We start from the raw sequence: 24,764 nt of genomic DNA, 5'->3' as shown, positions 1-24,764 counted from the left end.
ATGTTTGTAGCAGTATTATTAACAATAGACAAACTATGGAAAGACCCAAATGTCTATTGACTGATGAATGGATAAAGAAGATGTGGGGTGTGTGTGTGTGTGTGTGTGTGTGTGTGTGTGTGTGTGTGTGATATTATTCAGCCATCAAAAGGAATGAAATCTTGCCATTTGCAACGACATGGGTGGAGCTAGCATGTATTATGCTAAGCAAAAATGTCAGGCAGAGAAAGACAAATACCTTATGATTTCACTCATATATGGAATTTAAGAAAAAAAAAACATGGGATTAGGTGGAGGAGAGGGTAACAAACTGTAACAGACTCTTAATGATAGAGAACAAACTGAGGTTTGCTGGGGGGTGGGAGTATGGTCTAAATGGGCAATGGACATGAAGGAAGGCACTTGTGACATTGAGTGCAGGGAGTTATATGTAAATGATGAATCACTAAAGTCTACTCCTCAAAACAATATTATACGATATGTTAACTAACAAGAACTTACATGAAAATTTGAAAAGAATAATGTTAAAGGACGTGCATCAGGCAGAAGGAAAATACTACCAGGTGGAATTATAGATCTACAAAAAAGGAATGCAAATCCCTGGTAATTATAATTACAAGGGTAAACACATAAGATGTTTTTTTCTTATTAAGAAAATTAAAAAAATAAAAGTGACTTGAATGTATATATGTAGAGAGAGAGAAAAAAAACAGGATGTACATATAGAGAGAATTTATATATAGGGAGTATATAACACATAGAATTAATTTTTTCACTTAAGATTTCTTTAGTAAACAAAATAACCACTTTTTAAGTTTTTATTTATTTTGAGAGAGGGTATATTAGCAGGGGAGGGGCAGAGAGAGAGGAGAGAGAATCCTAAGCAGGCTCCACACTGTCAGCCCAGAGCCCAGGGTTCAAACTCACGAACCTGAGCCAAAACCAAGAGTCAGACGCTTAACTGAGTAGGTCACCCAGGCACTCCAAAACCACCATTTTAATGACTGATTTGTACTTCATTAGAATCCATTTTTACATTCTCTTATTTTTTTACATTTACATTGTTTCCAACATTTTGCTCTAGGACTAGGAGAGTCCTAGTAAGATCTGAAGTGTCAGTAAGATGCAGGACAGGTGCATTATACAAGCAGGCCGAGGTGCAGTAGCAAAGAAGTGACCCTTGAGAGCTGGAGAATTGAAAGACTGGGCCCCTCTGGAGATACTAAGATGGGGAGAAGGAATATTTCAGGAGATGTGGAAATCCCCAAGTAAAAATGGCCATTCACTATGTTCCCAGACATGGTACATGTAGAGACCTGGCAGCCCCAGAAAGGGCACAAAGGTTCTTCCAAGGCTGACACATCCACTCACCTTTCTGTGTCCCATAACTATTAGAAGATACTTTTCTAGAAGGACTTCAGTCAAGTGATAATAAACCTCTTTAGTGTTTCCATCAAAAAAAAATCTTCAGAAGAATTCTTGAAAGCTAATACAATACACCCTTTTTCTAACCATTCTTAATCAATACCTGTCATTTCCTCCCATCAGAATAAAATTTCAACCTTTTGTTTTAACTCAGTGCAAAAACAGTGTTCTCTAATAATGATGGATGACCTATTTATATCATATGAAAATGAGAGTATATTGCTTCTAACCTAAAAGGCTGTGTTTAGGTTGCTCAGCTAAAATGTCTCTAGTTATAAAATATTTATAACGTAATTTTCCTGTGTTTTGTCCTTTCAACAGGTTTGAGATTATAAGCGTAGTGTTTGCGTCAGAACCGCATTTATACCTTACCAGTTCAACCATTTTCCCAAACAAATTGCTATCTTTTCCCAATGGGTCCTTACTCAACATAGTCATCTTTATTTTTAATTCCATCTATATTTTAAAAGAATTTCAACACCTGTGTTGAATGATAATTTTTTAATTGAAATATTCTGATCTTCACATGGCCACTTATGTTTTCACACTTGCTTTTAACTCTTTGGCAGCATTTCTGAAGGGTCTTTTTTGGATTTTAAATGTCTGTTCAAAGAGAAGATTCACAGAGATTCAATCATTCAGAGCTCCAATGATATAAGACAAAGCTTCTTTTCTGAAAGGCCACGTATTCCAAAGTTGACCATGAGTTTTAGTGGAAGAACCCATCTCCTGAGCAATTGGTACTGATGCTTACTCTGTACTTTGGTTGGGGGAGGGGACTCCACTATGGAAGTCCACCAAGGAAGATACCATTCACCTCTGAAAGAATTTCAAAGAAATTCCTTCCTGCGCTTTGTATGGGAACTATTTTCAAAAACAAACTTTCTGAGGCAGTATTTCTGAAAGTGTGTTCTGTGGTTCACGAATACCCTCGGATGATAATAACTGTCTCTTAATTTAAGGTAAAACAAGATTACTGAATTATATAATTTTTGGAAATAGTTAAACAAAGTTGAGCAGTTCAACATGCTAAAGTACCTACTGAAGAAGGGTAGGGGTGGGAAGGTAAACGGTGGTTCCTAAAGCTTACCTGACCATGAACTCTTCCTTAAAAAAAAACAAAAAAACCCCGAAAACTATTAAATGTCTCAATGAAGAATTTGAAGCCATCAAGGCAGTGTCAAAGGTCAACTGTCCCTTCTTTTATGTCCTGCTCTAACATGACCTCCATAGTTTTACTGACAATTCTGCTGATACTTCTACCCTTTCAGCTCTGTTATTTATGAATTTACATCAGCATGTGTTTACCCCGTGTGTTAGGAGCAGGTAGCTACTCCTAACGTGGGCCATGGCAATACTTATCTCTTTAGACCTTTCCCCTGGTGTCTTTCCCACATGTACACATATTTTCAATTGAAACCAGTGGAACTTTTTTAAAACATAATTCGATGGCCTCTCCCATATTTATTTTCAAAAAGTGATGGCTTCTTCCATCAGGAACTAAGGAGTGTGCTTTGCTTCCTGTCAAGAGAAAGTAAACAGCCAGTTTTCTGCTGTGGCAGAGGTAGGGGGTAGAAGAAACCTACTCCATAGCCAGGCCTCTATGCCAACCCCCCATCAGCCCCCCCCACACACACACCTTATGTTTCTAATCCCTTTGTCTTTGTCCCCTGAGAACAAGAATGCAGGTCTTTTGGCCTCCTGATATCAAAGTGTGACTGAAAACCTTAGTAGTAACAGCTCTCTCCTTTCTCTGGATCAAGGAATCCTGGAATCCAACTTGAAATGAGAAAAAAGCAGGGCTCCTGGGTGGCTCAGTCAGTTAAGTGTCCGACTTGGGTTAAGTGTCTGACTTCGGCTCAGGTCATGATCTCACTGTCCATGAGCTTGAGCCCCACGTCAGGCTCTGTGCTGACAGCTTGGAGCCTGGAGCCTGTTTCAGATTCTGTGTCTCCCTCTCTCTCTGTCCCTCCCCAATTCACGCTCTGTCTCTGTCTCTCAAAAAATGAAAAATGTTAAAAAATTTTAAATTAAAAAAAAGAAGAAATGAGAAAAAAGTAAATCACTTATGTGAAGCATGCTTTCCAAACTGGAAGCATGCTTCCACTGCTTCACCTTTGACCTGCCCTGGTGTCCTTTGACTGAGTCCAAGAGAGCACCACTCCCTGCAAGGCCCCTGACCCCTAGCCCCACCTCAAATTCCACAGGACTCTAGATTGACCAATCACTGAGGGGTTTCCAAAATTCAGGACTTTCAGGATAAAAGCTGGACAAGTCCTAGACAAACGGGGATTGGTCACTCTGCTCTTAAAGCACCGTTGACAGCATTCTTTCTTGATAGGAGCACAGAGTCAGGGTAGCAGAACCTCCCTTCCAGTGAGTCCCACTCTTGTCTCTAGGGACCTAGTAAGCAGCTGAAGCCAGGCCAGGATAATGACCCAGTGAGGAGCCTGGCTTTTCTCCTCTCTCCCTCCTCCCCTTTAGCACCTCCCAGCAGCCCTCAGAGCCTCCTCTTTCTATCCCTTTCTCTTTCAAGTCTTGGTCACAGAATGTCCCACTTTCTTATTTTCCCTTATCATGTGTTATTAGCAAGTCATTCTAATAAGGCGAGTCACCTGGAGTACAATCAAATGGTCCCTGGGGATGGATGGCAAGTTCATTAAAGGAATATTTATGCTTTTTCTACCAAGTTGTTATTTGTGACCCCTGGGGTTGATAAACTCTCCTGATCTGATACAGTTCCTTCCAGAACTATTTGGCTTACTCACAGCTTCCTGTCCTAAGACCTAAAGAGTATGATCTACACATATGGCGATAATACTTTTTATTACTTACATCAGTTAGGATGTTTCTACTATAAGTAACAGATAACAGCATTCGAATTGATTTATAAAATAAAGAGATTGTATTGTTTCATAAAACTTGAAAGTCTAAAACAGGGAAGTTTTCAAAAGAGGTTTGACTTAATGCTCAATGAAGTCCTCCAGGATCTGACGTTTTCATGGTTTTACTTCCTTGTAGGACTGGAGTCATTAACCCCAACAAAGGTTTGTTTTTTGTCACAAATTGGATCGAGTGAAATTTGCTTGCTTCTTATGTCCAGCTCCTATGTTAGTGATTGGATTTCTCTCATACTATTGTAGACGAGTCACAAATCCCTGACTGATCACTTATTTCCAAAAACAAATAACCAAAAATACCATTCTCCCCTAGCATTTAAAGAATCAGATAGGGCTGAAGATTTGCAGATGAAGGGGGGATCACCCCAAGCCCTAAATGGTCCACACCTGGATGCTCTCTCAATCTCCCACACATGTCCCAGTGATTCTCCTCCCTCTCAGGAGCAAACCAGTCCTCACTGGCTTTTCCTCTCCTGTTCAAAGCCAGGGCACTGCTGGGCATGGTCCCCAGTGGATGATGGAGGCATTGCCCTTTAAAAACTGGTTTGCTCCACCTTGAGGCATACTCACCATGCTCAGCTAATGGGGAGGGCCTGTGCAGGAACTGAAGCCTAGCTTGGGGCAGGCGATATTGGCCGCTATTCCTCCCACCAAGTGTGGGAGTGGGCTCCAGATCTTTCCACTCCTGTGTGCCACCTGGAGAGATGTTAAGGACAAACTCCTATTGGATATTTGGATGACTTTCTGCAGTTTTCATCATTTATTTGGTTCCATTATTACACATTTTTTAAGTTTATTTTTATTTTGAAAGAGAGAGAGAGAGAGAGAGAGAGAACATGAGAGAGTACAAGTGAGGGAGAGGCGGGAGGGGAATCCCAAGCAGGCTTCCTGCTGTCAGCACAGAGCCTGACCCAGGGCTTGAACTCACAAACCATGAGATCATGACTAGAGCCAAAACCAAGAGTTGGATGCTTAGCCAACTGAGCCATGCAGGCGCCCCTCCATTTTTACATACGTTAAGTGTCATAATGTGAATATCCTTTGTTCTCTTTTTCTCAATTAGAATACATTCAAACTACCATATTGATTATGTAGTTTTATTCTGAATGCAATACAGTTTTATTTATGTATTATTTATTACTTAAATAAACTAGGCTAACAAAGAATTATCCATGGGCATTCCCAAGGACTTTTTGAAGAGATGTTAAAATAAATAAGCNAAAAAAAAAAAAAAAAAGAAGTGTATAAACTGAAGCTAGAGAATAGGTAAATATGACCAAAGTGTAGTGAACAAAAAGTACATAGAGCGTGATAGTCAGTGATTTCAGCTCACTGGAATAGTCTTTCCTACTGATGGTTTAGGTAGATGCTGTCTACGTCATTAGTTTGTTCCAATGAACTTGGCTTTAGCTATTGGACTTCCAAGGACCAATTGTTTCTGGTGGATCTCCAGAGAAATTTAAAGTCTCTGATTGTTGCAAATTTTACACTTTTGAGATCTTGTTCATGTTTTCAGAGGTTTGTGACTGATAATGAGAGTGATGTTTCAGAATAAGGGGCAAAGCCATGTATAATTCACAAGCATCTGTCACTGAAATGTTGCTCCAACCCTGTCTGGATAAGGTCTTATGCCACATTTAAGAAAACAAAGTTTAACAGCTAAAAATAAAATAAAATAAAATAAAATAAATAAGCAAATACATACATATACACATACCTACCTACAAGACATACTTACATAAATACATTCTTCTGACTTTCTTCAGAGTAGTGAGGTTTTTCCTCATAAGTATCTTCAATTTCCCTCTTCAACTTTATTTATACTATCAGCATTGAGATTCTTGAGCTTTTTAAAAAGAGTTCACCAAAAAAAATCATCAAAAACTTCAATACAACTCTCATAAGCTATCTCAGATTCTACATAATAAATTTGAATTAGTCCAGTTTTACTCAGTGTTATTTGCATAAGTTCACTTATTGTCAAAAACCTAATATTAGATTACATTTGCATTGTTTCTTTTTTTAAAAAAATAGTTTATTGTCAAGTTGGTTTCCATATAACACCCAGTGTTCATCTCCACAAGTGCCCTCCTCCATATCCATCACCCTCCTTCCACTCCCCCGGGCCCCATCAGCTCTCAGTTTGTTCTCGGCATTCGAGTCTTTCATGGTTTGCCTCCCTCCCTCTCCCCAACTATTTTTCCTCTTCTTCTCCCGCTTCNGCTTTCTCCTCTAGGGTTTTGATGGTTTCCTGTCTCACATTCAGGTCCTGCATTGTTTCTTAAAAGTTGCATTTTTGAACTGAGTTTGGGAATACAAAAAGTCAGTATGAAACATAATTTAAAGGTAGAGACAGAGGTGACTGGAGACATTTCGGTAGGTTGTGTGCTTTCACATACAAGTCACAGGTTCACTCAGACACTCCCATCCCGCTGACCCACAGTGGCTCTCTTTGGCCACACCTCTACTACGTTTTGCCTTTTCCAGCCCCACACAATCCACAATCTTCTCCCCAGTGAACTCTACTCTGTGCCTCAGCTGTGGCTGAAGCCAGAATGAATAGACTCTCTGGGGGACGTAGTAACATGAATGAAGAGTGAACATGAACACCAGTTCGCTAGTATTTCGTAGGAAACAAAATGCGGATGGAAAGTTGGGTCTCCCTGACAACAGACAACTTCACAAACTGTGTCCAATATAAGGCCAAACATTATGGGGGGGGGGTATTAATGAAATAATCTGCTCTGCCCATTTCATAATCTAAATGTTACTCTTTCTAACCAAGGGTGTTTTAGCCATTTCTTGTAGTCGAGTTTAGTCATCACCATGATTAAAGTAAACAATAGATTAAAAAGCATAATTATGTTACCCCAAAACTGCCTTAAGAGATACTCTAACAAGCAGTTGGAGAGATGCTTGGCTCAGAAATAATGCTGTTTGTCTTATTAACTTGTACCTTTCCCTCTGCCGGAGCTATGTTTGATACAGTAATGAAAGAGAAAGAGGATAGACAGAAATACTGAGACAGAGACATGGACTCTGTCTCCATGACACCAAGTCAGGAACCATCTCCTTCTACATCTTTCGCCACCACCTGGGAGACTCTGTTGGCAAAGCACTTTCTGTGGCAGAATGAGGGTGTGATGCGGCAGCTCTGATGACATTTCCTCAAGTGGCTTCCTATTCACCTGCAAAGCCACTGCTGCTTCTCTTTCATGCCCCAGTCCTAAAATGGTCACAGAGAATCAATCATTTGAAACCCACATGTCATAGCATAGGGGGAAGGGGAGGATGTAGTGATAAATGACAATGTCTTCAAAGCAAGTTCTAAAACCACAGTTTAAGGTGATAGAAATGCTTTTGACCGATAAACTTTATTCATGTAGACTTTCCATAAGATGGACCCATTTTATTTATTTAAAAAAAATTTTTTTTAATGTTTTATTTATTTCTGAGAGAGAGAGAGAGAGCGTGAACAGGGGAGGGTCAGAGAGAGAGGGAGACACAGAATCTGAAGCAGGCTCCAGGCTCTGAGCTAGCTGTCAGCACAGAGCCTGACGCGGGTTTCGAACCCACAAGCCGTGAGATCATGACCTGAGCTGAAGTCGATGCTTAACCGACTGAGCCACCCAGGCGCCCCAAGATGGACCCATTTTAAACATATAGTTCAATAGAGTTTGACAGATGCTACACATTTTATGTAATCACCACCAGGATTAAGATTATAGAACATTTCTATCACTCCAGAAAGTTCCCTTCTACTCTTCCCCAGAAATGGCCAGAGAAAGTACTTTTTATTTTATAAGCCATAGAACATTTGAACATTTTTTAAATTGGAATAGCATAAGGAAGAATCTGTTCACTTGCCAGAAAAAAAACATTTTGATCTTAAATTCTTAACATAAAATCAGATAACACTTCCCTCGGTATGGTTTTAGCATGGACCAGCTACTAATGAGAAGCCATTGCCATAGCACTTTCAAACCTGGCTAACATTTGAAGTGTAACATTCACCCAAAACTTTGAGTGGGAAAGGAGTGTTTGAGCCTACTTGATATATTCTGAAGTTATAAAGGTCTCACCAAGGCTACACGGTGGGTAGCTCACATTGGCAAGAGGACTGGAAGAGGGAAGAAGCAAAAATGGAAAGAACAAAGATCACGTAAGATACATATCATTCATATACTTATGTAAAATTATATATATGTATGTACATATGCGGAGATTGAACTTAAAACACACAAAAAATTACAGAGACCTCGGTTTTTCCAAAACTTTTGAAAGTCCCCTAGTGACTTCCCTTCGAAACATTTCTTGTTTTATGTCACATCAAATAACTTTCTCGTCCACCTGAAAAAATAAAAACAACCTACAATCTAGAAGAGATTATTGACTGATGGAAATAGAGCCTGAGATTTGGAGTGAAAAGTGCTTTCTCAGCCTGCAGCTGAACATTCTGCTCCGAAAGTGCTTCCCTGCCTGCTTCTCCACAAATCAATAATAGATCAGACAAAAACTTTTGCTGCTGCTAGTTTCTAAGAGATGCAGAGAATTGGACAAGTCGAGAACCCAATGAGAATTCTTGACTGTGAACCATCTCTGTCAGGTGCAGTCTGTGATGGCATTCTGAAAGGACAGCTACTTTCAGCCTGCTCGATTCCGAGCCGGCTGCAGCTAGGAAGCTCCAGTGATTTCTAGTGTGACTTCTTCTTAAGAAAACGTTAAAATTGGTGCACGCCATTAGAAAATAAAATTATGGCTGGAAGTTTGTCCACAAACTGACATTGGTAAGGAAACCAAAGAGGGAAAAAACCCACAATTGCACGACAAAAGACTTATCTTACTTTTTAAAATATAAAAACAATTCATGCTAATAAAGATATGGTAAAGAAACAAAGCAGATGAACACTGGGGAAGGGAAGGAAACATAAGATAAAAACAGAGAGGGAGGCAAACCATAAGAGACTCTTAAATACAGAGAACAAACTGAGGGTTGCTGGAGGGGTGGTGGGTGGGGGGATGTCCTGATGGGTGATTGGCATTAAGGAGGACACTTGTTGGGATGAGCACTGGGTGTTATCTGTAAGTGATGAATCACTAAGTTCCACTCCTGAATCCAATACTATGCTATATGTTAATTAACTTGAATTAAAACAAATAAATCAAAAGCTAGTCCTGGGTGACTCAGTTGGTTGAACATCTGACTCCTGACTTTGGCTCAGGTCATGATCTCACTGTGAGTTCAAGCCCCTAGTTGGGTTCTGTGCTAACAGTGCAGAATGTGCTTGCACTGTATCTCTCTCAAAATAAATAAATAAACTTTAAAAAAAAGTTTAAATAAATAGATTTAAAAGCAAAACAAAAATGTGGTAAACTAAAAAAAAAAAACGATCCATATTCTACCTCCCAAAAAACCTTGACAAAATTTCCTTTGGAATATTCCTTAATACAGTGGAAATCAAACCACATATAATATTTTGTATTTCAATTTTACCCTTAACTATTGTAATGTATATGTTTTACAAATTGTAAATAATTGTTAATAAACTTTTTGATGGTTGTCATAATTAAATCTGACAAAAGTAACACTCTTGCATTTCCGCAGAGTTGGACAATTCAGCTGGTTCCAATCTTTTGTTAACACTGTGACTAATGTATTTGTATGTGAGTCTTTTTCTTCATTTTGGGCTATTTCCTGAGAATATATTTTAAGATGGGCAGTCTCTGCATTTGGGTATAAAAATTTTTTAATCTCTTGTGACATATTTCTAATTTGCTTTCCAAAAACATAATCATATCTTTTTAGGGCATTTTGGCAGTGTGTATCAAGATCCTCACAAATATTCCATTATTTCCCTAGAGAACAATCAGAGATGTATAAAATGGTTTTCTTTACAGTATTATTGCTGTTATTGCTTCCATTAACAAAAAAGCTGGTCACAATCTACTTGCCAAAACTAAAAAAGAAGTTAGGATAAAATTATAGTAGCCATAGAATATACTTGTGTACCCTTAAAATCTTGTTTTCAAAAAATATGTAACAACATGCAACATGGCAAAATATACATATAGTTAAGATAGAATGAAAAAACTAGAATACAGAATTATAGATATATGTCAATTGTATACCTAGTTATATATGAATATGCATATAACTATATGTATGTGTTCACAGAAAAAAAGTCTAGAAAGAAAAACATCAAAATGTATACAATTATTTTTTTAATGATTATTTCATAAGGGATGATTATAAGTGTTGCTTGCTATATACCTTAGGATACATTTTTACATATTCAGAATATTAACCCTTTATTGCATTTCCACTTTCTATCACTTTTATGTAAAAGTATATACGTATATCTTAAAGAAAAGATTGAATAGAATGTTGAAAACAAAAAGAATTAGAGACAATCCAATTCTTACAAGATAAATTTTTAAGGTTTATTTCTGGTCTATTTTGCTTGAACAGAAAAAGTGACTAATTTTTCAGGCTCAGTTCTCATATTTAAACACATCCCAAGGCCTCAAGGACTCAGTAAATACTATGTGACCACTCAGCTCTCCATCTACAGGGTACATTCCAAACTCCTCAAATGTCCACAAAGATAGGAGATCTTTGGCTTCTACTCACCTACACAACCTCCTCTCTGAATACCAACCCTCCCGGTCCCCAACACTCTGCCCTCCTGGCCATGGAGAGGGGCATAACCCAAGCAGGAACGGACTTCATCCACTCAGTAGGGGCAAGTCCTACAAGGCGACGAAACTCTCCTGAGGTGTCACTTCAGAGAAGTCTTCCGTTCCCTCCTTCCTTGCAGGCTGCTGCGTGTCCCTCCCTCTGGACTGCCAGCATGCCTTCACCTTTTTGATTCTTGATAATTGTACTCATCACACTTCATCTTGAATGCCTGTGTACTTACTGTACACTCCCTTCGAGAATGTCAGTGAGGGAAGAAGTTTTTTCTTGTTTTGCTCATTGCCGTATGCCCAGTGTCCAGAAAAGTACTTAGAGGTATCCAATCAATGTCTGAATGTTTCCATGATGGACTGACAGATTAAATGAGTCAGTCAATGACTGAATGGACTCGGCAGAAAACTTGAGTATCTAAAATGCAGGGTGTCTGGCCAGGGGCAGACGTAAGGCCAAAAAGGTGGCAGAAAAGGATATAGAGACATTTCAAAGATAAGTAGCTTAGCAATGTGGAAAGAGCATAGACTCTAGTCAGAAGCACTGCCATATGACTTTGAGAAAGTTCCTCAATTTGCACTTGTAAAATGGGATATTATACTCATTTAGTTGAGAATTAACTGAACTATATATATATAAATGCACATAAACAGTGCCTTGCATGTAGTAAGCATTCAAAGAATTTTTTAAAGTTTTATTTATTTTTGAGAGCAAGAGAGTATGAGCGGGGGAGAGGCAGAGAGAGAGAGGGAGACACTGAATCCGTGAAGCAGGCTACAGGCTCTGATCTGTCTGCACAGAGCCCACTGCGAGGCTCAAACCAGTGAACCATGAGATCATGACCTGAGCTAAAGTCAGAAGCTTAACTGACTGAGCCACCCAGACACCCCTGCATTCAGACACCTATCCCCTTACAGTTTGATCTAGTTATTTCTATACCTATGAAAAACTGATCATGAATTTCTAAGAAAAAATACACTGGACAAAATTTTTACTGTAATTTTTTCAAAGATAAGCCATTCTAGAATAACAGTAAAGGGAAGATGGCCAAACTCTTACAAGGTTAGGCATCACAACCATAAGGAGATGCGTTTACGTGACCCATACTGAAGGAGGGGGCCCAGAGGTCACTCGGGGGTGAGTTTCGTACAGAACAGTACCTTATATATTTTAATAACAGGGCAAACAAGTATTCCCAGAGCACAGGAAAACTTCTCTCTTATGGATTTCATTACCCTTTCTATTGATGAGACAAACACATGCAATATTAAATTCTGTCCTAAGGTCGTTTGGCTAAATGTGTGGATGTCTAGGACCAAAAATACATTCATTGATTTTGGGATTAGACTCTATTAATATCTTTTCAAACAGATATTTCTGTTCACCTTGAAGCACTGGTGCCCATCCATGTTAGGCTGGATGGCTGGGAAGACAGGTCTTAATATACAAGAAAAATCCGCTCCTGGAGATCATTAGAGCCACAGATCGGATGGCTGCGCACCACAGCCCGTTCCTGGAGCTGACGTGATCAGGGACATCAAGCTGAGTTTTCTAGAGCAGAATCCTGCACCCACAAGCCTCACGCGGAGCCTCCCTGGCAGAGCAAGAAAATTTGCCACAGCAAAAGAGTTTTTTGCTAAGAAAGAAAGAAAATAAGCCATGGGGTTAGAGCAGTGAGAATAAATATTCCTGCTGCCAGTCTCATAAAAATTCTTCACTTTAACAATGAGCACAAGCCTTTATTGCTTCCACCAAAATTTATGGCTCCTATATCAGGTAGCAACACAATAAATTGTCACTCATATTGTCATAGTCTTTTTTTTTAGAGCCTTTCATTTTTTTTATTTTTATATTTTTTATTTTAGAGGGAGAGAGCGCAGTAATCAGGGGGGTGGCAGAGGGAGAGAAAGTAGGCTCCATGTCCAGCACAGAGCCCAACACAGGGTTTGATCCCACAGACCATGAGATCATGACATGAGTCAGAAGCTCAGCCAACTGAGCCACTCAGGCACCCTCAATTGTCTTTGAATTATCTGTTTACCTACCTTGGTACTGCATTTTCGGCCACCTGGGATTTTGTCAGTATTTTCAGTTGTTGTGTTTTGCTTCTTTGTTTGTTGGAAACTCTGTTTATACATGTGAATATGTGTGTGAGACTGATACAAAGATAAATTCACTTCTCTTGAGTATATATTTTCCCTTGCCATTTTATGTCATTGCAGTCATCAAACTTCCTAAATATGAATGTATAGCACTTCTTAATTTGATTAGTCAACTTATTTGGCTGATATCAGCCAAAGCCAGACAAAGGGCAGTGGTAATGATAGGCAGGAAACATAGTTAAGGGAGGTGGGAATTCACCATAGCAGCTTGGCTACAATTAGGTATCTGGGGAGAAGCTGTTTGTTCAGAAGTGGGGGAGACGGAAGGGGAACAAGAAACCGAAGAATGAAAAAAGGGAGGCTTGCTGGCAAGTGGAAGGAAGAGGAGTAGACGGATAAAAACTGCAAGTTGGAACGACAGCAAATTCATGGGTGGCACCTGAGGAGAGAGACTTCCTAGCAGGATATGGTTTGGCCTTGGGGGAGGTGCAGATGGTAATTCGGACGTGAGGCAGTTGTTTCCAGAGGAGAAAGCTCCTCCGGCACTGCTACAGTGTAGGAAAATTCACTTAGACACAAGATCTAAACAGAGATGGAGCGGGGGAGGGTGGACTGGATAGACAGGTGGATGGATGCATGGACACACGGGCAGTCAGGTGGATGAACAAACAGATGACTGTTTATACAGTGTGTATATATATAGTTTATACAGTAACACAGTATAAACAAACAAAGAATGAAATCTTGCCATTTGCAACAACATGGTTAGAACTAGAGAANCAAAGAGGTCCACTGACCAAAATTGTGTTCTCTGTAGGACTTCTGGGATACCAACATTAGAAATTCTTTCCTTTGAGTTTTTCACTGGGGGGTGCTTGGATCTCTGGATCAAAATAAGCTTGAAATTAGTTGGGGTGGAGCCTACGAATCTATGGTTTAAGAAGCTCTCCAGGTGACTTTTATACACACCTGGAGAGTGAGTGTTTTGCTTGTTTTCCTCTGTTCAAAACTCTGTTTATACGTGCGAATTTAGTTGGGGTAGGGCTTAGGAGAGTGAATGTTTGAATTACCTGAACTAAGGCATCGTTCCTTGTCAGGCATAAAGTCCATATTGGATGTATCAGATCCTTTCTAACACACAACTGGCGGCAAGTCGGACAGCAGAAAGACAGAGCAAGAAATATTTGATGGTGGAGAGAGGGGCCTGTCCTCTCTCTAAGTGCCAGTGCAGGGCTCTAGGCAGGAAGAGTCCCTGGAAATGTCATTAGGGCTACTATGGCAGCAAAGACAAGAGTCAAACTACAGTGAGAGCCACTCATATCTTAGGAACTACCAGTCATGCATTATGAAGTTCAAGTAAAATGCCAGCTCCTTTCACCACTTTTTGCCACGTTCATTACCTAAACCCAAAGAGAAATCACCTGTACTTCTGAATTCCTCTGTAAAATGTTATCTGTACATCTTGATGGACTTAATTTATTCATTCATTTAACAAGTATTTATTGATCACTTAACATGTGCTGACGCTGTTCCAGGCATTGAGGCAGAGCAGTGAACAAAAAAGATAAAAATTTCTGCCCTCGAGGAGCTAAGATTCTAATAGGGAAATCAATAAGAAAAGTAAAATGTATAGGATACATATAAATACCAAGGGGAAATGCAGCAGGAAATAGTAATAGGAAGCATATAGTTTTAGATAACCAGGGAAGCCTCCCTGAGAATGTGACATTTGAATAAAGACTAGAAGAAAACAAGGGATGTGCAGAGGGAATATCCAGGGTAAGTGTCTCTTTTTTTTTTTTTTTTTTTTTGGTCACTCTTAGGAACATCCTTTTAATTTTTTGAAGCATTTGTTTACATTCCAGTTACTTAACATACAATGCAATATCAGTTTCAGATGTACAATATAGTGATTCAACACTTACATACATCACCCAGTGCTCGTCACTGGTGCACTCCTTAATCCCCATCACCTATTTCACCCATCCCCCAATGCCCCTCCCCTCTGGTAAGCATCAGTTTGTTCTCTATAATTAAGAGTCTGTTTCTTGGTTTGCTTCTCTCCCTCTCTCTCTCTCTCTCTCTCTCTCTCCTTTTTCCCCCACTATGCTCATTTGTTTCTTAAATTCCACGTACGAGGGAAATCATTTGAGTCTTTCACTGACTGATTTATTTCAGTTAGAATAATATTCTCTAGCTCCACTCATGTTGTTGCAAATGGCAAGATTTCATTCTTTGTGTGTCTGAGTAATATTCCATTATATATAAATATATATATACACCACATCTTCTTTATCCATTCATCAGTCGATGGACACTTGGGTTGTTTCCATAATTTGGCTATTATATATAATGCTGCTATAAACAGCAGCATGCTTGTATCCATTTGAATTAGTATTTTTGTATTCTTTGGGTAAATACCTAGTAGTGTAATTGCTGCATCAGAGGATAGTTCTATTTTTAACTTTTTGAGGAACCTTCATACTATTTTCCAGGGTGGCTACATCAGTTTGCATTTCCCCAAACAGTGTAAGAGGGTTGCATTTTCTCCACATCCTTACCAACACCTATTATTTCCTGTGTTGTTGGTTTTAGCCATTCTGTCATCCTCAATGGGGAAAAACTGAGAGCCTTTCTTCTATGATCAGGAACAGGATAGGGATGTCCACTCTCACCATTGTTATTTGACAGAGAAAGTGGACGTCTTAGCTAGCCTCAGCAATCAGACAACAAAAAGAAGTGAAAAAGAAGCAAAAGTAAAAGGAAGACCACAAAAGAAGTAAAACAAATTAGCAAGGAAGAAGTCAAACTTCCACTATTTGCAGATGACACAATACTCTACATGGAAAACCTGAAAGACTCCACCAAAAAATTGCTAGAACTGATACACCAATTCAGTAAAGTTGCAGGATACAAAGTCAGTGTACAAAAATCAGTTGCATTTCTATATACCAATAATGAAGCAGCATAAAGAGAAAGAAAGGAATTAATCCCCTTTACAATTACACAAAACACCATAAGATACCTAGGAATAAAGCTGACCAACGAGATGAAAGACCTGTCCTCTGAAAACTATATAACACCGATGAAAGAAATGGAAAGACATTCCATGCTAATGGATTGGAAGAACAAATACTGTGAAAATGTCTATACTACCCAAAGCAATCTACGCATTCAATGCAATCCCTATCAAAATATCACTAGCATTCTTCACAGAGCTAAAACAGGGCAGGTGAACTTAAGCAGAGGCAACAGTAAGGTCAAAAGCCCTGAGGCAAGAGACTGCCAGTGTGTTCCAGGGTAGCAGGCCAGTCTCTATGGCTGGAGAAAAGTGAGCAAAGAACAAAGATATAGAAACTCGGGTCAGATGGCTATAGGAGGACTCTATCACATAGGCTCCAATGTGATTTTGTAGTTATTACAAAGGTTTCATCCTTTACAAGATGGAAAACTATCGAAGGACTTTGAGTAAATGAGTTTCGTGATCAGTCTTAACTTTGACAACATCACTGGGTATTTCAGTGAGAACAATTTATGGGTGGCAAGTTAGACTAAAGAAGGGAGATTGGTTTTAGAAAGCCATCGCCATAGCCCAGAGGAGAAACAATGGTAGCTTGGACCAGTGTGGCAGCAGAGGAGGGAGTGAGAAGTGACCCATTCTGGATATATTTTTTTAGGTGGAACAAACATAGCGTATGAAAGAAAAAGAGAAGTAAAGGCGATTTCCAAGGTTTGGAGCCTGAGCAAATGGAAAAAGGCTGGTGCCATTTACTGCAATAGGGAAAGCTTTATGGGGAGTGGCTCTGGGAGGAAGAAGGGATTTCAGGGATCACCAGCTTATAGTGATGAGACTGGGTGAGCTCATCCTGGCGGTGAGTGTGGGAGTGCCAGGAATGAACTCCGGGGCCCCCGCAGTCACAGGTGGGGTGACCAGCCATTCTGGTTTGCCCAAAGCTGAGGATTCCCGGGACATGGGACCTTCAGGAAGCCTCAGAAAACTGAAATCACTGATCACCTATTCAGATGATGAGGGCAGGGAGATGAATGAGAAGTCCATGGGAAAGAATAGCAGGACCATGAGAGACATGTTGCCCTGGGAGCCAAGTAAGGAAAAGACAGACCCTCGGCTGTTTAACGCCGCTGGTGGGGCAAACAGGAAGACTGACAGCTGACCACTGGACAGACAACAGAGAAGTCACAGGGGACTGTGACAAGGACAATGTTAGTGGAACTTGCCTGGGACAGAAAGCCTGATTTTGGTCATTCAAGAGTGTCTTAGTCTGCTCAGGCTGCTATAACAAAATATCATAATCTATGTGGCATAAATGACATAAATTAATGTCTCATAGTTCTGGAAACTGGGAAGTCTGAGATCAAGGTGCTAACAGATTCAGTTCCTCGTGAGGACTCCCTCTACTTAGCTTGGAGACACCTACCTTTTCATTATGTTCTCACTTTCCTCCCCGTGCGTGCACCCACACACACACACACACCCACCCACACACACACACACACACACAGATTGAGATTCCTTTCTCTTCCTTTAAGGCCATCGATCCTACCAGATTAGGACCTCACCCTTATGACTTCATTTAACCTTAATTACCTCCTAAAAGTCCTTATCTCCACATACAGTCCATTCGGGGTTAGGGCATCAACATATGAAGGGGATGGGAGTAGGGGATGACACAACTTAGACCACAGCAAAGAGTGAAATTAGAAAGAGAAAAATAAAAACATTTTCAGGGAGTTTTCCTGTGCAGAAAAGGGGGGAAAGTGGTAGTTAATATACAGGATTAAAAGAAGGTTGGTTGTTTGTTTTGAGGTGGATAGAAGGGGGGGAAATAGGTTTGTACTGTGATGAGAATGATGTAGCAAAATGGGAAGAGGGTCCTCGAATAGGTGAGGACCTCCTACTTAGGAGTAGAACCTAAGGACACCTGGAGGACAGGCCTGAACAAGAACACAGATGGGCTCATTCGCTGGAGCAGGAGCAAGGGCAAAATTTTTGGACAAAGATGCATGTGGGTCTGTGAATGTAGCATGTGGGCTCATCACAATTGTGTTCTGATAATTCTGTTTTCTTGATGAAATAGAAAGGAAAGGTCGTGAGCTGAGAGGGAGGATGGCAGCAGCCGATGGCAGTTTGAGGGCAGAGGAAAGGTAAGAGGGTCATCTAGGAGAGTAGGAGGGTCCTGGGAAAGGAAATAGAATAGAATTGCCAGGGAGCATTAAGGACTCCCTTCACGTTGAGCACCCTATGCAATGGAAGTCCAGCACTTACACCTTAGCAGAATCCAGTATGATCATCCCAGGAAGGGGCTGTACACAAGGCTAAGGGTTAGCTGCCTTGGGGTCTGGCCAGTCAGGGTTTCACCATCCACGTATGTGAGCCAATCTCTCTGAAACTCCTTATATTTTATCTGTAAAACCAGGATATTCATGTCTGCACTGCCTCTCTTAGAAGAATCATGAGATGGTACCTGAAGAACATCTTCTAAAATGTTAAGTGTTCAACACATCAAAGACATTACTAGAAAACTGTCCTAATATACTGAGCCTGTTAGAATAAGATATTTTCTTTAAATTTTTTTGAATGTTTATTTTTGAGGAGACAAAACATGAGCAGGGGAGGGGCAGAGAGAGGGGGAGATACAGAATCTGAAGCAGACTCCAGGCTCTGAGCTGTCAGCACAGAGCCTGATGCGGGGCTTGAACCCATGGACTGTGAGATCATGACCTGAGCCGAAGTCAGACAGTTAACCAACTGAGCCACCCAGGCACCCTGATTTTTGTGCTTTTAGGCTCTACTCTTGGTAGGCCTGGATTAGGATAGATCTTGGAAGATTATTGCCTTCTAGGAAGGATTTTACATACATTGGGCAGGTGGCTATCCAACGGTACAAATATCCTGTTGCATTCCTATGTTAATAACCAAGAAATCATTTAGAGAATAAATTAGATTCTTATTTCATTGGAGTCCATTTTTCTAGCCAAGTGCCATGGACTAGAAGCAGAATTCAAGGAGAAAGAGAACCACAGAAAGTTTCTTAGCAAGGTCAAATCCAGTTTTTCTTTCTCACACAGACCCTGTATCTATTTCTTGGATAATTGTCACATTTAGAAATAATCACTAATAATAGGTACCTTTTAGTGAATTTGCAGCTTGACACTCAGTTGAGTACTTTAAGTGTATCATTGTGTTTATCCTCAACCACCTCAGAAGATCAGTATTATCAGGGGGCGCCTGGGTGGCCTAGTCGGTTAAGCGTCCGACTTTCGCTTAGGTCATGATCTCATGGTTCGTGGGTTCGAGCCCCACATCGGGCTCTGTGCTGACTGCCAGCTCAGAGCCTGGAGCCTGTTTCAGAGTCTGTGACTCCCTCTCTCTCTGACCCTGCCCTGCTCACGCTGTCTCTCTCTCTCCTAGAAATAAATAAAACATTAAAAATTTTTTAAAAAATCAATATTATCAGCACACTTTACAGATGAGAAAACCGAGTCTTGAAAAAGTGAGGTCACTTTGCCCAGTTAGCCAGTTGGTTGAGGAGTCAGGGTTCTAATCCACTCTCTTGGTATCCGTAGCCATTGCTCTCACTCAAGGTGTGCCGTTTGCCTTGGTGCTTGATAAAATGATGATGAGGATGGTGTAATGAGCCATCTGGGCAGTTTGCAAACCATGAAATACTGTAGTTCTAAGTTTTAAGGGCTTAGCACTAGAAGACATACCACTGGAGCAAAAATCATAGGCGACATTTATCTGTGGGATCTGAGTTTGTCATTTGGCATCCTGAGCATCATGTGTCTTCAGAGCAAGGCAAGTCTGGCACCATAATTTGAAAAGTAACTCAACCTATAATTTCTGTATATGAAAACCAAGTAGTATTACCAAAATAGACAAATTCCAGTTTTATTTATTTTTTAATTGTTTTATTTATTTCTGGGGGGGGGAGAGGGAGGGAGGGAGGGAGAGACAGCGTGAGCAGGTACAAATTCCAGTTTTAGGACTCAGGAGAATATTTCAGAGCTGAAACAATCAACAATCTTTTTGACCAAGTAACTGAACATGATTTTCTCTACAGAGGCAAAGTTCAAGATTTTAATTGGCTTAAAGCTGGTACCCACCATGCCTGCTGTTAATGCTTTCTTTGTGAGACTCCCCATAGTGGCCTACAAGAGTTGACTTCCTGAACCAGCACACTTGGAAGAAGATTGGGGAGTAGGAATTCATTCTCTTTGTCTAATTTGATAGAAACTGGTCTTCCATCAAATGTGAAGGTGAAATCAGGGGGAGGTGTGAATGTTAGCCTAAAAACAACCACTTCCCATCCAATGAGACCAAGAGTTGAATGACCTAGTGATGTTACGACAATGAGCACTAACAAAAGCCTTTGAAGCTCTGAAATCCCAGGGGCTTGACTTAAAGTGTGGGGGTCAACCCTACTGACCTCACAGATCCTTCCTGCAGTCACAATGCTACTGAGCCACCTCAGGAAGATGCCCCAGAAACATAAAGACATTAGTTACATTGCAATCCAGTTTCCTTAGTGCTTTGGCTTTCTGAAAGACAAAGCAAAAAAGCTCTGGTCCCTTTCAAAAAAAAAAATCAACAAAAAATAAAGCCAAGAAATCAAGCATCATGAGCACAGGTATCTAACCCATGGATTACCCAAGGTCTCTAAATTCTTTCTTTACTACCTTACTTATATTTCTTATTACATATAAACAAGGTAATAAATCCCAAAGAAGATCCTTGGATGGCTTGGGCACAATAGGGCAAGAAATCTTTTCCTATTATTTTATAACAGTTTGATCTAAATGAGTGTGTCTCAGCAACATTTCCTAAATGTCTAATGGAAGTACCTGGGATGAGAAATTCTTGTAGCTGACGATGGGTGTGATGGGGACCTGGTGAAGAAATGACGTAGGGGAGGACAGAAGAGGAGGGTGTAAAGTAAATTAGAAGTCTCCCTTGGGGCACCTGGGTGGCTCAGTTGGTTAAGGGGCTGACTTCAACTCAGGTCATGATCTCACCGTTGGTGGGTCGGAGCCCCATGTCAGGCTGTGTGCCTGCTTCAGATTCTGTGTCTCCCCCTCTCTCTGCCCCTCCCCGGCTCTTTTCTCTCTCTCTCTCAAAAATAAATAAACATTAAAAAAAATGAATAAGCCTCCCTTAACCATATGTACAGAAACTGCCCTTAATTTTAAAGAAAAGATTAACCACCACTGCAAGAATTCACTTGCCTTAGTTCCTGATCTAAGTCAGCATTCTGGTTGCCTAGATACGGATGTAAACAAAAATGCCTCCCCGGCTGCAGAAGAACATCGGAATGAAGCTGATGGCCCCCGTCCTGGCTCAGTCAGTGACCAAGAAAAGAAAGCAAGTATTTTAGATATTCATAGTAAACATAGAATATTTTGTTCAGCTTCTTTTATGCTTAGCATTGTTCAGAGAGGACTAAGGAATTCTAAAAGAGTTGCTTTTCTTTTCACTCTACCTACATTTCTTGTTTGTTCTGCTTTGAGAAAGTGATTGATGACAGCACAGGCTGAAAAGAAAAAGGGCCTCAAACTGTGAATACATTTATTGGATTGACTTTTAATATGCAGGGCTAAATAGTAACTAAAAACTGACAGTTATTTTTTATAAAGATTCAAAAGAAACTATGATAAATTCAAGATACAGACTTTATCTCTAACATGAAAAAGAAAATAGCTAAACAGGTTTCTTTTATTGGTACTTGTCATTAATGAAAAAGAACATTCAAAGAAGCAGGAGTTTCAGCCCTCATCAGTGGATGCAGTCTCTTGTGATAGAAAGAGCACTGGAAAGCTAGCACAATGTCAATATCAAGCATTGATCTTTGGTATCTAATGGCTGTACCATATACAGGCTGTGTGACTTTTAGCAATTACTTAACCTCTCTGTTTCCTCTTCTATGAAATGGACTAATTAGGCCTAACGTACAAAGATGATTCGAATCAGCTACTAAGAAAAAGGGCTTAGCAAGTAAGAAGGATTCAGTCAATAGCTGTAATATGATTATTACCGTCATCTATAGGATCTTGAGCAAGTCCACTACTTCTTTAATCCTGAGATTCCTCACCTTAAAAAAAATCATCTTAGGGGTGCCTGGGTGGCTCAGTTGTCCAAGAGTCTGACTCTGGGTTTTGGTTCAGGTCATGATCTCACAGTTCATGAGTGTGAGCCCTCTGTTGGGCTCCTTGCAGAGGTTGCCTGAGATTATCTGTCTGTCCTGCCTCTCTGTCTGTCCCTTCCCCACTCACACTGTCTCACGCTCTTTCTCTCTCAAAATAAATAAACTTAAAAAAATAATAATCATCTTAAATTTTTTCTGTAGTAAAATCGGATCTCATTAACGACAATGGTTCATACCTTATAGGACATCATATATGTGAAAGTATTTTATAGGCCATTAAGTCATAAAGGATTACAGCATTTTAAAGTATTATTATAAAGCAGGTGAAAACTGACACACATGAAAAGTCCCATGTTGTTCAGGAGATTTGTTATAAAATTACATTCTACCTTGTAGGAATAGGGATGAAACAGAGCTGACTCCTATATTCAATTATCAAAGATAGGGAAATTTACATACTATCTTAAATACATCAAAAATTGCATAGAAGAAAGAGGAAACAAATATACCACAATGTTAATAACTTTCGCTCTATAAAAGTAGTACAATTACAGGGAGAATTTCTTTTTTCTGTACCTTTTACTCTGCTATATTTTCCCAAATTTGCCTCCTTTATCAGGCTTAACATTTGTTACTTTAGAAGTATATGAGTTGTGTTTTTAAGAGGATGCTATTTAGTCTTCAAAATAAGAATTAAAAATGAGTAATATAAAAGTAAAACATACATACCCAATTGTTTCATTTGAGAAGGGGGAAGGAGACAATAGCTCAGTAATTTAGTGTCCTTGGACACAATATCCACATATTCTCTCATTCCATAAGAGAGAATGAAAGGGCTACTAGGTGCCAAACAGGTAAGGCCCAGGGCCTGCCGGTTGCTGAGGAAATACCACAGACTCACTCGCACAGCCCGCGGTAGCCAGGGCAAAGTGAGAAGGGAAGAACTGGCCTTAAGCAGGGCAGGGGCCCAGGACCCTGTTCGGTTCCAGCTCAAAACTGGAGTCAAAACACAAACCAGGGCAGACGGCAAACCATGTTCTATAAGCAATTGGGAAGGTTTCCATCCATGGACACCTGAGTGCCCCGTGGATCAGTGTATATACTTCCTGTAGGGGAAGACTCGGCTTCAGGGCATCAGACCCGTTGCAGACTCCATTCAGCAATGGGAAGAGAGGGCCTACAGCACCATCATGGCGATCACTGGCTCCATTCGGAGCAGCCTCCAGCCCGTGCTGGTTGCCCAATACCAAGTCAGCAGAATCAGGAGAGCCTATTGTCAGTATTCTTTAGTAGCTTCCTTGATAATACATCTCGGGTTTTGTTTGTTTGTTTGTAAGTCTTATTGGAGGAGAGAGCTTTCCAATGAAGTCTCTTAGGCCCTACATTAAGAAGAAAGAAGTGGTAAGTTCTTTAGGCATTTGCAAAAGGAATGATTTCTGTATGTGGGTTTTAAATTACTCCGCTCAGTATTATAGTACACAATAACATAAACCAAGACAAAATATCCCAGGAAAATATTTTGTTTAAGTTTTAGGGTGAGGCAGAATACTACTCATACTCTCCCTGTTGAATCCAGCTCAATGACGGGCAAATAAAATGAACATAAATCTGTGTCCTGTTTTTGACCTTAAAAATAAAGAACATTAGAGTTTAAAACAGTTTTAGCATATGCCAAACAATGAGTGTATTTGGTGAACTCTTTCCTCCTAGAAGTGCTGCAATATTATGAACTTTATGCTAGTGGAACTTTCTAGCAGCACCATGTGATTGAATTAGGTAAGTGTTCCTACGGCCAGCTTTGCTTAATACTAGTAAGTTATGTACATAACTGTGCTCTACTTTTATTTCTCATTGACTATAATATCTGACATCCAGGTTTCCTAGAAAACAAAATTGCCTGCATAGACTAGATTTCTAGTTTTGGGGTCTGTTTTTGAAAATTAGCTGATTCCCATCAGAAATTAGCATTCTAGAATAATTTACTCTGTGAGAACTTCTTTAGTAAGTCAGCCAATAATCATTGGATATTTCATTTAAAAAATTTTCTAAGAATAATCCATGGTTTTGATTTGTTTTTTCTGTGATACCAATCTATGAAATGCAAGTCCCTGGTATCTTTCCAGAACTTAATTTTGGTTTAAGTGTCCAGAAACACAGATGGGGTATGTGCAAGTGTAACTGGGCTGATAGTCTATGGCATATATTTTGTTTAAAACTAAAATATTTATATAAAAATAATATGGATAAGACTTCTGTATAAAGTAGCTGATGATACATTTTAAACCCATGACCTTTATTTTAGGTAAGATTATCTCCAGCCACAATGTCAGCTAAGAATTCTACGGATCTAGTTGAATATGTTGACAAGTAAGTCTGTAAATTACAAATGGTTTTAACTAATTACTACATTTAATGATTCAGCTAGAGATTCAAGTGCCTAAATAAGATGTTCGAGTTCATCTAAGTTTTCTACTTTCAGAAGAGATGA

General features: G+C 39.9%; 1 protein-coding gene across 4 annotated transcripts in view; it reads left to right on the top strand.

Moving 5' to 3' along the window:
- Nucleotides 1–20,740: 20,740 nt before the first annotated feature.
- The window catches only part of FAM81B (family with sequence similarity 81 member B), a 54,798-nt gene continuing 50,774 nt past the window's right edge, over nucleotides 20,741–24,764 (top strand). For 3 of the 4 annotated variants that reach the window (XM_077765205.1, XM_077765204.1, XM_077765207.1), the window contains exons 1-3: nucleotides 20,741–20,764; nucleotides 21,398–21,495; nucleotides 24,579–24,643. In XM_077765205.1, the coding sequence (XP_077621331.1) occupies nucleotides 20,755–20,764; nucleotides 21,398–21,495; nucleotides 24,579–24,643 (173 nt within the window). In that variant the 5' untranslated portion in view covers nucleotides 20,741–20,754. Of the gene's footprint in view, nucleotides 20,765–21,397; nucleotides 21,496–23,992; nucleotides 24,053–24,578; nucleotides 24,644–24,764 lie in introns of those variants that run through there. The other variant, XM_077765206.1, reaches the window with a different exon arrangement.

This window comes from Crocuta crocuta, unplaced genomic scaffold (assembly GCF_008692635.1).
Source record: "Crocuta crocuta isolate KB4526 unplaced genomic scaffold, BGI_CrCroc_1.0 scaffold645, whole genome shotgun sequence".
NCBI lineage: Eukaryota > Metazoa > Chordata > Mammalia > Carnivora > Hyaenidae > Crocuta > Crocuta crocuta.
This window is presented reverse-complemented; position numbering and strand designations above follow the sequence as displayed.